A 14,505-nucleotide genomic window follows, 5' to 3' on the forward strand; every position below is an offset into this window, starting at 1 on the left:
TCTATCTATCTATCTATCATCTATCTATCAGCTATTTAATTCTCTGTGTGTAGCCCCGGCTGTCCTTGAACTCAGAGAATTGACTAAAGTGCTAGGATTGAAGGAGTGTGCCACCACAACCTGGCTAATTTATTTTTAATACTTTTTATTTTTCTTATACTCTCTTTCCATTTTTCCTTTCCTAATTACTTTCATCCCTTCCCTCCTGACCATTGTATTGCTCTACCATCCATCATTGATAAAATTTGCAAGGAAGGGGAAATTTATATTTAAGGTTTGTAATCCTAGCACCCAGGAGAGTGGGGAGAAGGATCGCTGTTCCAGGTCAGCTGGCTCTACACAGCAAGTTTCAGGTCATCTCTGTTAGTCAGGCAGTCAAGGCTATGGGGTGGGCACAGTGGGTAAAGTAATTACCACGCAGGACTGACGCCCTGAATCTGAATCCTCAGAACCCACAGAAAAGCTGGCTGCAGTGTGTGCACACGAATGAATTACTGTGGAGATGAGATGGACAGAAGGAAAACTGCAGTAGTGAACAAGAGAGACCATCTCAAACAAGGTGGAATGAGAAGCCTGCCACTCAACCTTGTTGTCTAGTGTCTAGTGTGCGCTCTCCCGTTCGCTTGCATTCGGGCGCGCTCTCCCTCTCCCCCCCCCCCTCTCACACACACACACACACACACACACACACACACACACACACACACACTCAGGAGTAGCATGTATATATGTGTACTTAAAAGCCCAAAAGCCAAGGTTTTAAGAGTAGAAAGTAACCTGTGATGAAGGGAAGTCCTATCAGCCATGCATGTAGAAGGCACTGGCTGTACAAAAACCAACCAAACAACAAAACTGCCCCCCACCACCACCAAAGAAACTAACCACAGTATACAAGTCTCAAACCCCTGAGAAGCAGCATATAAATCATGGCATATTCTAGTCTACCTGGCAATCCCCTTCACTTGGTGTATCTTATCACCAATGACAACCCTATATATAGCAATGTGAATTTGACATAATAAAAGGAGGGGAAAAAAATCTGGTGTTAAATGTAGTTTCAGGGATTGCTGTTCTGCATTGTAAGATACATTATGTCTATGTATTATTATAATTAAAACAAAATTAGGACTAGGGAGGCGCCTCAGTGGGTAAAACTGCTCAATGCACAAGGCTGGCATTGAACCTCACTGGAACACACAGTGGAAGGAGAGAACTGACTTCTAAAAGCTGTCCTCTGACCTCCATATATGTGCTCTCTCCCACACACCTATACATACATAAACAAACGTAAAAAAGAAAAACTTAAAGTAGAAAACAAGAAAAATTTATGAGACCTGTGATTCCCCACATGAAGAGAGGCCCACACGCCTACAACGCCAACCCCAGCACTAGGACAGCAGGGGCAGGAGAACAGAAAATTTAAGGCCAGTCTGGAATATGCAGCAAGACCCCGCCCAAAGTAGATAGATGTGTACACTGGTTGGCATCTACTTAGAAAGACCGAACTGACCAAGTTAGCTCAGGATTCATTACATCACTAGTTAAGTACAGGCCCTTTGTGGAAATGACACCTCTTCTCCATTCAGCTAAGGTACCAGACTGAGCTGACGGACACAAAGGCCAAGGAACACTTTCTTGACTTTTTGGAGTTTTATTATACACCTTTTTAAAGCTCTTGAAAAATGGTGAAAACTATTTGAAATTAACTAATTTGAAATGCAAACTAAAGAAACTAATTGAAATGCAAATATGAATTTAAACAATCATCCTGATAAACTTAACATATAACCCCACAAACGAAAAGAACAGTGCTTACCTTTTCTTTGCAGACACCTTTAACAATATCAGACATTCTATTCTCCAAAACAAGTTCATCTGGCATTCTTGACGAACTTCCAGGTAAAGGAGGAAAATTTGTAGCTAATAAGTCAAACTTTGGTGTTGGAGCCTTCGCTTCAGGTGTTGAAGGCTGGGGTCTCTAAAAAAACAAACCATTAAACAGGTCACGTGCCTAATGCTTTCTCTGACCCTCTACTCCAGAAGCTTTAAGAAAAAAAACAAAAGACTTTTTAAGGACACAGAATTACCTCCTTATAAATTCCTGGTTCCCCACCTCAGTCTTAGCTCCCTATTCTGTTTTCTTTCTTTTCTTTTTTGATTTTTGAGGCCTCAAACTCCCAGAGATCTACCAGCCCCTACCTCCAGAGTGCTGGGATTAACAGCTGATGTCACCACCGCCCGGCCACACCAATGCTCTTCATTTCCTTCAAGCCAACTTTTAGCCTTTGATGCTGTCATTTTTAATGTATTATATCCAAATCCATCCATTCATCGACAAGACCATGCTATGTATCCCGGGCTGGCCTGAAGCTTGTACCCTTCTGTTTAATCCTCTTGAGTGCTGAGATTACAGGTATCCTTCGTTCGGCTGCCTTGTTTTCTCTCCTCAACCGTTGATGGCTACTTGAGGATTCACAAGAATTGCTACAACTGACATGCTAAAAATGTTGTCAGGGCTTGTGGTGGTTTAAATAGGAATGGCTCTCACAGACTGGTGGCCCACAGGGACTGGCATAACTGGGAGGTGTGGCCTTGCCAGAGGAAGTATGTCACTATTGGGGGTGGGCTCTGAGGTCTCATATGATTAAGCTACACCCAGTGTGGGAACACAGTTCCCTCTGTTGCCTGTGGATCAAGATGTAGAATTCTCATCTCCTTCCCCAGCATCATGTCTGCCCGCATGTCACTATGTCCTGCCATGATGAAATAGACTAAACGCTGAAACTATAAGCTAGTCTCAATTAAATGTTTTTCTTTATAAGAGTTGCTGTGGTCATGGTGTCTCTTCACAGCAACAGAAACCCTAAGACAAGGGCTAAAGCTTTATGACTGCCCATAAAAAGTAAAGTCATAAATAAAACAATTGAGCACAATTCCTGGCTAAGCATACATGAAGCTTGGATTTGCTCCTTAGCAAGTTAAAAATAATGTGATCCAACACCTGGGAGGCAAGAGATCAGAGACTTGGACTTTGATCCTTGAACTCCTGATCCTTCTGCTTCTACCTCCGAAGTACTAGGACCACAGACAGGCCTGTACTACCATGCTTGGCTTATATAAAGATTTCCCTTTCTTTCTCTCTCCCCCCCACACTCCTTTCTTTTGAGACAGGGTTTCTCTGTCTAGTCCTGGCTGTCCTGAACTCACTCTGTAGATCAGGCTGTCCTTGAACTCAGAGATCCACTTGCCCCTGCCTCCCAAGTGTTGAGGTGTGTGCCACCACTGACTGGCCAGATTTTCTTAATCTATACTTTAAAAAAAAATCCCACCTGTAGGGATCTGTGATGGTTAGTTTTGTCTGAAGATTTGTTTTATGTGTGAATGTCTATCTGCATGCATGTCTGTGAACTACATGTCTGATGCCTGTGGAACTCAGAAAAGGGTGTTGAATTCACTGGAACTGGGTTACTGACAGTTGTGAATTACCACATAGGTGCTAGAAACTGAACCAAAGCTCTCTGGATGAACAGTAACCACCGGGTGACCTCTCTAGCCTGTTCATCTTCATTGTTCTTTTTTGAGACAGGGTCTCACTTTGCAGCTCTAGCTGGTCTGGAACTCTCAAGAGATCCACCTGCATCTGCCTCTGCCATGTGAGCGATGGGATTAAATATGTGTGCCTCTATGCCTGGCCATTAATTTTAAATGTCAACTTCACATAACCTAGTCACCTGCAAGAGACTCTCAATGAGAATCTGACTCCATCAGGTTGCTTGAAGAGATGTGGAAGAATTCACCTGAGATGTGGACAAGACCAAAGGAATGGAAAGAAAAGAACCTTTCCATTACTTGGACTTCACCCACCTTGTTGACGCTGCTGCTTCTGCTATTAGAACCAGCTTCTTTGGGCCTCTAATTGGAACTGAAGCCAAAGAGGTCTCCACGAACCCTTGAAGCTCAATACCAGATCTGGACTGCTGAGGCTCTCAGTCTCACAGACTCAACAACTACTAGGTTTTTGGTCTCTCTGATGCAGGACAGCCATGACTGGACTCCAACCACACTGTATAAGCACATCTAATGGACTCCCTTTAACATGTTTCTTTAGTGAACTCTGACTAGTACAGTTTTCCTTTAACTATGCCTAGACATGGGGAATGATCACTACACACGAGGTTATGCCTTGGATCTAAAATGTCCCCATAATATTATGTGCTTTAATACCTAGCTCAGTTGACAGTACAATCTGGTTGTGGGGACTGACTCCCTGAAGTAGATTATTTGAAGGTGAACCTTTGAAGGTTATAGCCAAGTTTTACTACTTTTTTAACTTTGGCTTGCTAGAACTTGCCTTGTAGCCCAAGCTGGCCTTGAAACTGAAGATCCACCTGCCTCTGCCTTTTGAGTCCTTTTAAAAAATTATTATTATTACTATTAATTTGTTTTATTTTATTTTTGTTTTTTTGAGACAGGGTTTCTCTGTGTAGCTTTGGAGCCTGTCCTGGAACTTGCTCTGTAGATCAGGCTGGCCTGAACTCACAGAGATCCACCTGGCTTGGCCTCCTGAGTGCTGGGAAGAAAGGTGTGTGCCACCACTGCCCAGCCCTTAAACATTTTTATAATTTCTTTTTTTTTTTTTAAAGATTTATTTATTTATTATGCATACAGTATTCTGCCTGCATGTGTCCCTACAGGCCAGAAGAGGGCACCAGATCTCATTACAAGTGGTTTTAGCCACCATGTAGGTGCTGGGAATTGAACTCAGGACCTCTGGAAGAACAGTCAGTGCTTTTAACCACTGAGCCATCTCTCCAGCCCTATTTTTATAATTTCTTGTGTATGGGTGTTTTGGTTATATGTATGTCTGTGTACCACATGTGTGCTTGGTGAACACACAGAGGCCAGAAGAAGGCGTCAGATCCTGTGGCACTAGAGTTGCAAACAGCTGTGAGATAAAGTGTGGATGCTAAAAGCCAAATCAGGCTCGGCAAAGAGTAGCAAATGCACTTCACTGTTGGGCCATGTCCCCAGCCCCCAGCTCTACTTCTAGTTCTGTGCCCTTAGCTTCCTGGTGTGCCAAGCTGTGAGGAGCCATTGCCTCGTGCTCCCTCTGCTACGGAGCCACTTCAACTTCCCTGTCTTCCCTACTATATGCCCTAAAAACTACAAACCAAAATACGCCTTTCCACCTGTAAACTGCTTCTGTCCGGTATCTGGTCATAGTAAAATCAGGTAAAATTAATTAAGGAGGTTATCACTGCATTACTGATACCAGTGCTGTTTATGAGCAACAGACAGGTGTACCAGGCTTTCTTAATGTAGCAGGCTTTCTCGGACCACTGGCCCCCAAATCATGACATGGAGGCTTATTCTTAGTTATGAACGTTTGGCCTTATGTTAGCCCTACTAGCTTACAACTTAAAGGCCTTTCTTTCATTCTGTATATCCTAATTTCCCTGCTGCTCCTGTGTCTGGCTGGTGGCTACCTGGCTCAGGATGTCTCCCTCTCTTTCCTCTTGAGCCTAGATTCCTCCTCCTACTTATTCTCTCTTCACGCCAGCCCTGCCTACCCCTCTACTGCCTAGCTATTGGCCATTCAGCGTTTTATTAGACCAATCAGGTGCCTCACAGGCAGGCAAAGTAACACATCTTTACATAGTTAACAGACGGAGCTGGGTATGGCACTGTCCACCTATAATCCTAGTATTTGGGAAGCTGAGGCAGTAGGACTGAGTTGGAAGCCAATATGGGCTATAAAGTGAGGCACTGCCTAAACACAAAGATCAAGTGACAATAACGTAATAAACCTTCAAATTGAATTACCTCTCCTACCCCACAACCATGGCTGGACTAGAACTTACTCTGTAGACTAGGCTGGCGTGAAGTGCCTGTTTCTGGGAGCTGAAACTAAAGGGAAGCACCACGCCTTTAACTGAATATGCTAGATATAAAATATTAGCAATACAACCTCAAACAGCTAATTAGCACTAGAGAGTGAATGTATAAATGACTTTCAGATCAATATCAGGATCAATTATTTTTGTTTAAATAATTAACAAAATAAAACCAGAAAGGAAAGACAGACCAAAGGAAAAAGAATTCTAAAGATACAAAGATGAAAACACTTACTGGGATCCTGTCATCTTCTCTTCGTCTCCGACCTCTGAAAAGCGTTCTCCTTTGAACAAGAGAAGAAGAACCCAGGTCAAATTCTTGAACACATGCACTTATTTCCTATAAAAGATTCTACTTAAAATATTGACATGTTCAAAATTGGTGCTATTCCTCCATTGTTACTAAGGAGTGAAGTAAATTCTTTTGAAGAGATCTTGAGCTAATCCACAAAAAAGTTCACTAACTACTACGACCACAAAGTAAGCTGGACCCACTTCTATAAGCAATATATTTTCCACATAAGAAGTCTTTTAAAGTCTAATTTAGCCAGAGTAGACAAAACAGAACTCCACTCTCACAGTTGAGAAGGAAGGAGAAAGTCAAAGGAGAAGGCAGGGTCAGACATGGGAGAAGCACACCTCCAATCCTCTTAGAAGGCAGAGGAAGTTGAGTCTCTGAGAATTCTGAGGCCAGCCTAGTTTCTACATTGCAAGTTCCAGGCCAAGCAGGGGTAAAAACAAAACAAAACAAGCCCCCCTCCAAAGACCTCCCACTGACTCAGAGGTGAAGGTCTAACTCAGTGGTGGTGCTTAAATGAGATGTTTGACAACATTTGTTCAAAAGCCTAGCATTGCCAAACCCTCATTTCAAAACTAAAACTAAGTCTTCCCAAGTCCTATTAATTAATTTATAAGAACAATGAATTCATTTAAGATATTCACACAGCAATAATTAATAAAGAACAAAAATCATCAGATGGTTTTCAACATTAAAGATGAACATGTTATTTATTTATTTTTTAAGATTTATTTATTTATTATGTATACAGCATGTATGTCTGCAGGCCAGAAGAGGGCACCAGATCTCATTACGGATGGTTGTGAGCTACCATGTAGGTGCTGGGAATTGAACTCAGGATCTCTGGAAGAACAGTCAGTGCTTTTAACCTCTGAGCCATCTCTCAAGCCCAAGATGAACATGTTATGACTAAATAATTTTTATATATACAACAATTCCTTACCTGCCTCTACCAAAGTCCCCATTCTGTTCCATCTGTAAAATGGGAGCCTCCTTTGGAAGGTAAGTTTGTTCTTGATTCCCTGTTACTGTAGGGTTATGCCGTTCCGAGAGAAAGTTCCTTGAACTAGATCTGCTCAATGGTCCATCCCCCAATGACACAGAGCCCTCTGTTGAGTGTTCTGAACCACTGGATGACCTAAAATGAGGTTTCACACTAGAAAAGATATACAAAGGGTAAGTCAAGAAAATGTTACAGCTCTGATGCAGTATTTTTAAGAAAAGGTAAAGGAATTTTCACATTATGTAATGTGTTTGACAAAATTTGGGAAAAAAAATCTGAAGTTCTAGATAAAGCTACTTCTACCTCAACATCAAAATCAGTCAGTACCAAGTCTGGTGGGGCACATCTTTAATCTCAGCACTAAGGCCAACCTGGTGTCCATAGGAAATTCCAGGACAGACAGTCAGGGCTACAACAGAGAAACTGTCTCAAGCAATAGAAACAAAGCCACAGTTAGGATTTTACTGTTACCAAAAACAAAACAAAACAAAACAAACAAAAAAACAAAAAAACCCACCAAAGACACCAGGCTTTACATTTACTAATAAAGCTGTACCAGGTATCTGGGTGAGGGTGAAACCACCAATGGGAGTTAAAAAACAAAAACAACCCCACATATTCTTGTATGAGGTGACCAAAAACACTGTATTTGTTTTTATCTATTTATAATCACACACATGGGAAAATTCTGTTTATCAAAATTAGAGGAAAATACTGAATTCCAGAAAAGACAGGGCTACAAAGACCTTATCTCTAACCAAACAAACAAAACAACTAAAAAAGGGCAGTGGTGGTATATGCATTTAATTCCAGCACTCAGGAGGCAGAAGCAGGTGCATCTCTGTGAGTTCAAGGCCAGCCTTGCCTACAAATAGAGTTCCAGGACAGTGAGAGCTATATAGTGAGACCCTGTCCCAGAAAAATAAATAAATAAATAGATAGATAGACAAACAAACATTAAAAACAAAACCTAAGTAACAGAGGACCTTGGCTTTATAGCAAATTTAAAAGGAAGTATGAGATTTATAATTGGTGCACTGTTTGCAGTCTATATGCCCCATTTCTTACAACCTGTTTCTAAAGATAGCAATTGATCCTATCAATAACATGTTATTTCTTGGCTTTCTGAACAGATTTAAAACACCACGAATAATTAGAACATAAAAAGGTATAATTCGAATCACTTTTCCAACCAAACCAAAAATCACAACTCTCCCCCACAAGCCTCATACTTTATGGACAAAGCCTTAATTTACTCCCCAGACACGATGGAAAGCCAGGTTAAAATTTTTGCAAGTCAGTCTAAAATGATGCTACCAAAAATATTTCATTAAGTTTGAGGGCAGCCTGGTCTACAGAGCTAGGTAGTTCCAAGTCAGCCAGGGCTACACGGAGAAACCAAAAACCAAATTTCATTATAAAATATTTTAAAAGTAACAAAAATTACAGTATATTCTTTAATAGAACTTTTAGAATAGTTACCTATTTTTTCTGAAAATAAGGTAATTTACAATGTTCACATGGAGTTTGGAAACTATCATTCACCAAAATTCACCATGCATTGTACAAGTCTACTACACAAGTTTATTAACTTTAAAGAGCCCTCATGTCTCATCATCTTACCTCTCACTGAGAGGGACTTAACATTCACAGTCCAGGCACCAAAAGGGTGGAGGACGAAAAAAGGAGAGAAAGGACAGTAGAAAACTGTCTATTCCATGGCAAGTTAGTTCATTCTCACTAGGTAGGACTTGTCATCATTGGGCTATCAAAAGTTGAAAGAAATGCTGCAAAAAGGTACGAAACTGGATGTGGAGTGTATGCCTGTAAACCAAGCATTTGAGAGGTGGATGCAAGAGTCTAAAGGACAGTCTTGACCACATTACATGTTTCTGAGCTAGATACTATGTCTGAAAAAACAAAACCAACAAATATAAGCCATACCAACAAAACTCAAACATATACATAAAAACAAAACAACCAAGCCGAGCAGAACAAAAAGTAGTGGGTAGTGTATGGCTTTAACCCTACTACTCGGGAGAGAGAAGCCAGCCTGGAGTAGGGATTTACAGGAGAGCCATGTAGAAAGACTCTCTGACACACACATACACACACTCTCTCTCCACAACTCTCCCTTTCCCTTTCTTCAGGAGAAAGAGCAAAACAAATGCAGTCTGTTTTGAGACCCAGTCTCAAAACAACAATAATACAATAAAACAAAAACCATATACAAACCTGAAGGGACAGGAGCCTTTAACTGAAAAAGGCCTGGCTAACCATCACTACTTAGAAGCAAGAAAGAAACAAGGATTGGGCTGGTAGTGAAAAGCTAGTATCTCAGCATCTAAGTAAGAACGTATTCCTATTATTTCTGTAGGAGATGGCTAAGCAGGTGAACATTTGACCTTGGGAACTGATACAAAGCTATATGGGGTGGCATATGTAATCCTAATACACCTTTGCAGACATGGGAAGCAGATGAGAGACCTGCCCGGAGACTCAAGGGCCAGCTAGACTGGATGTATACAGTGGTAGAAAAGAAGTGGAAGGTAGAAACTGACTTCTCAAAGTTGTCCTCTGACCCCCACATGCAATGCACACATGAACACAAGAACACACAAAAGAACTGTACATACATGGTTGCATGCATCATGTGCACACTTTTCTTTTATTGTGCTGGAGATTAAAATCCAGGGCCTTAATAAAGCGAGGGGAGAGAGTACTACCATTAAGCTACATGGCGAACCCTGTGGGTTTTTTTGTTATTTTAAGTGTATGGATGTTCTGGCTACATGTGTGTCAGTGGAGATCAGAAGAGGGAGGCAGACTCTCCAATGGAGTCAGGGATGCTGTGAGCCATGGAGGTGCGAGGAATCAAACCTGGGTCCACCGGAACAACAGCCAGTGGTACTCTCAAGGGCTAAGCGATCTCTCCAGCCCTATACTTTCAAGACAAACATTTGCAAAAATCAGTACTCTTCCTTAAAAAAATTTGTGTGTGTTGGGAAGAAACTCCATTGGTTAAGTGCTTGCTTTAAAAGCATGAGTGCCTAAATTCATTCCCCAGAACTCATATTAAAAAAATAAACTGGGAATCAGGCGGTGGTGGTGCACACCTTTAATCCCAGCACTTGGGAGGCAGAGGCAGGTGACCAGTTGGAGACCAGCCTGGAATACATAGCGAGTTCCAGGATAGCCAGGACTACAAAGAGAAATCCTGTCTGGAAAAATGAAAAAATAAAAATAATAAAATAAACTGGGGATGGAGAGCTGGCTAGAGAATCCACATGGTGGTTTACAACCATTTGCAACTCCAGTTCCAGGGGACACACGGGCTTCCTCTAGGCTACAAGGGTAATGGAAATCAAAGTGGTAGAGATATACATGTAGGCAAAACACCCACATACAAGACAAAATACATTAAAAGACAAAACGGGGGGCTGGAGAGATGGCTCAGAGGTTAAGAGCACTGACTGCTCTTCCAGAGGTCCTGAGTTCAATTCCCAGCAACCACATGGTGGCTCACAACCATCCGTAATGAGATCTGGTGCCCTCTTCTGGCCTGCAGACATACATGCTGTATACATAATAAATAAGTAAATCTTAAAAAAAAAAAGACAGACAAAACGGAAACCATTGAAATCCTGACCCTTTATAGCTATTATTCATTCTGATCTTGGAAGAATCCTAGACTGAATAATTCATGAACTCTGTATAGTAAACAAAAACACTTATATTGAGTCTCCAACAAGAACATGGGAATTCCTCCGGAATTTCTGGGAATTGTTTAAAATAAATTTGGCTATTATTTCCTATCTTACCGATTTTTTTGGAATGGTCGGCCCATATTCACAGCAGCAGCGTTTGTTTTATAAGATCCCGGTGAACTAAAGCCATTCACAAAATTACCATTTGGAAAAGGAGCCTAGAAGAAAACATGAATGTTTAATGGTAAGGATGTAATACTGCAAGAGATGGTTTTTGAGAAACCCAGGTGAGCTATCTTAATATCAGTTTCTTCAATAGTCAAAAAAAGAAAACTCTATACTTACTCATTTCTGCAACATTCCCACCACACATCATTTTATTATAAATGACATGTCACTAATTCATTACAAGTGAACCACTCTTTCAGGACAAAATGGGTCATGTAGAATCACAAAGAAGCTGGGCATGGTGGTACACACCTTAAGTCCCAGCACTCTAGAGGCAGGTGGATCTTATCTTTCTGAGTTCATGGTCAGCCTGATTTACACAGAGTTACAGGGCGGCCAGGGCTACATAGTAAGATCAACAATCAATCAATCAATTAGTAAAATGTAAAGAATCAAACTGTAGAAACTAACAGCTCAGCCCTTAGTAATAAGGGTAAATGGATGAGGAACTATCATAGTTTGCCCACAAGGTAACCAACACAAAATCAACCAACTAGATTAGATTGTTGTTTCTTTGGTGATTTTTGTGACAACCGGCTGGTCTGTAACTTGCTATGCAGACTAGTCTGGCCTTGAAGTTGCAATGAGCCTTCTAACGCTACCTTGTGAGTGCTCCAATTACAGGCAAATGCATCTGCACCTGGTTTTCAGATGATTTCTTTACATTTTAGCTTGAACTAAATGTTTTATTATTTTCTAACAGTCTCACTTACCAGTGGTGTTTCAAAGTAAGGTGCAGGACTTGGAGACCAAGATGGAGGCACAATACTATACACTGAGTACTGCTGGTGAGGGTTATACACTGGCGGCATAAAGACTGGTGAGGGGTATTGGGTTGGAGTCTGAATGGGTTGAGTATACATACTAGAATCCATTAATCGATAACCATTCTTAGCAAAAAATGTATTAATGGCTTTTATCCTTGCCTAGAAGAAGAAAACAAAAATAAAAGATGAAGTGTGTATTACAACAAATATATTCAACGTATTTTTTACATGTATTATGATTTATTTCTGCTTAGAATCAATAGAGCAAAGAAAAACAATAGTTTGTGGACTTGAGAAGAGTCACAATAAATGAGGTTAAAAATAAGTGAACATGGCCTCACTCAATGGCTAAAAGTGAGCCTACTGTCGGCCGGTGGTGGTGCACGCCTTTAATCCCAGCACTCGGGAGGCAGAGGCAGGCAGATCTCTATGAGTTGGCCAGCCTGGGCTACAGAGTGAGTTCCAGGACAGGCTCCTAAGCTGCACAGAGAAACCCTGTCTCAAAAAACCAAACCAAACCAAACCAAACCAAAAAGTGAGCCCGCTACTCTTCCAGAGGATTGTCTAGCTCTGCAAAGGGAAATATTACCATCTGTATCAACATGAACCTGGAGGGCATTAGGTTATAGGAAACAGTTAAGAACAAAAAGGTTCTCCTGGCCTTTGCTGGCACCTGCACTCACATGTACATGCTCACATGCAGAAATATACACAGATGCATAATAAAACAAAAAAATAAGTCCTAAAGTAAATTTTTAAAAACTGCTATCCCATTGATTTCAAAATTGCTTTGTTTGGTTCTTTGTTGGCACCAGATAAACATGGATCTACACACTAAAATCATAAAAAGATGAAAAACAATCACTTACGGAAAAAAGGACACTGAAGCTGTCATAATGCAGACAGCAGTAGTGGCTCAAGGAAGTAAAGACTGAAGAAATAGATCAAAGACCCCAAGAAACATCTCTAAAGATACGTGAAAGGTTCAGTCAACAAGTAAAAGGAGACAACTGTCCAAATTAACAAAAATAAATAAATAAATAAAAATCGTCCCCCCCACCCCAGATAGCTCAGTGGTTTAAGAACATGTATTGTTCTCAGAAGACCCAGCTTACAACTGCATGTAACTCCCAACTCCAGGGGATACCTCTGATCTCAGGCATATGCATATATATAGACATAAACATATATACACACAAATAATAATGAAAATATAATAAATTAATAAAATGTTAAAAACCGTAATTAGGTTTTATTCTACAATATACACCAAATTAATGAAATTTTATTGAGGATCAAAATATAAAAATATAAAGGCTTCAAGTCATTAAGAGACACAAAACAGTATCTCTGTATCCTCAAAGGGGAACAATGACTAAAAAAGAGTCAAAGATCAAAGGTAGATAGAATGATTATCAAAGAAAACTCATTTGTAATAGGGAAATTCATTATCATCAACCCCACACAGGTCAGATTTAAATGTCACTTCATACAGTAGTGTCTTGTGGTATTTCTCTGAAGTGCAAGTTAGTCACGTGACACTAGAGTGGCTATTGCCATTCTCTTCAGTAGTCAAGGTGGAGAAAGCCTGTCTCAGTAAGGGGTCCTTACATATGTACAAGGCTTGCCTTGAACTATGCAGCTCAAACTAGCCCCAAACAACCAATTTCCTTGTCTCACTTTGTTTGGAAGGATGAGTTAATATATGTACAGTGCTTAAAACTGAATAAGAGAACAAGAAAGGGAGTTAGGAAATCAGTGCTTATGAGGCCACACCAACTGTTCAAATCTAAACTATGGCAATAATGATGGAAAGAAGTATGAAGGCAAATTTTATGGAATTTGAGAACAGAGTTAACATGTAAAAACACTGAGTAAGTATTATTAATGACAATTCCTTCTCAAATGGATGTAACTGTGGTAACATAGTTAACTGAGACAAGGCTGAAAGAACTGGAAATGATTTTCATCACTATTAAGAAATTATACTTATTCATTTTGAGATCTAGAATTATAGGATGTGAATTAGCATAAAAACTTTGTGATTCCCTGTTTAAAAAAAAAATTCTGTAGCCAGAGAATTTGTGTTTTCTGTCAACTAATTTTCTAAAAAACATAGAAATATTTTTAAAATTACTATAGGTTTTATAAAACATCTTTCATGTACTCTTAATTCTTTTAAACGAAGCATGACAATAAACAAAAACCCAAAAACAATCACCCTCCTCCCAAAACCCCTTATTTCATACTAGCATCTAATGTATTTGAAATGTTTCTTACCATGATTGGCTTGCCCTGAAATGTTTTAACTTCTTCTCTTAAATATTTAAAAGCCTGTTAAAAGAAAAATGAACTTTTATTAGCATTTAAACATTTCATTAAAGCCATTTTCCTTCTACCAAATGAGTTTGCTATTCTCAGTTCCTAAATTAAAAAAAAAAGGTCTTGCCATGTGGTGGTACACACTAGTAATCCCAGCACTCAGGAAGCTACACAGGAGAGGGCTTTGTTGTGACCTCAGCTAGCCTTGGACACAGCAAGGCAAAAAAACCCCAAAAAAACAAAAAAACAAAACAAAACAAAAACAAACAAACAAACAAAAAAAAAA

General features: G+C 40.1%; 1 protein-coding gene across 1 annotated transcript in view; it reads right to left on the minus strand.

Annotated features, from left to right (window-relative positions):
* Positions 1 to 14,505, minus strand: part of Larp4 (La ribonucleoprotein 4) — a 38,463-nt gene that overhangs the window by 7,928 nt on the left and 16,030 nt on the right. Inside the window, exons 7-12 of the mRNA XM_059246957.1 lie at positions 14,178 to 14,231; positions 11,844 to 12,056; positions 11,017 to 11,120; positions 7,136 to 7,348; positions 6,130 to 6,178; positions 1,817 to 1,978 (exon numbers count right to left, since the gene is read on the minus strand). Coding sequence (XP_059102940.1) covers positions 1,817 to 1,978; positions 6,130 to 6,178; positions 7,136 to 7,348; positions 11,017 to 11,120; positions 11,844 to 12,056; positions 14,178 to 14,231 — 795 coding nt within the window. The remainder of the gene's footprint in view (positions 1 to 1,816; positions 1,979 to 6,129; positions 6,179 to 7,135; positions 7,349 to 11,016; positions 11,121 to 11,843; positions 12,057 to 14,177; positions 14,232 to 14,505) is intronic.

Source organism: Peromyscus eremicus, chromosome 20, assembly GCF_949786415.1.
Source record: "Peromyscus eremicus chromosome 20, PerEre_H2_v1, whole genome shotgun sequence".
Classification (NCBI taxonomy): domain Eukaryota; kingdom Metazoa; phylum Chordata; class Mammalia; order Rodentia; family Cricetidae; genus Peromyscus; species Peromyscus eremicus.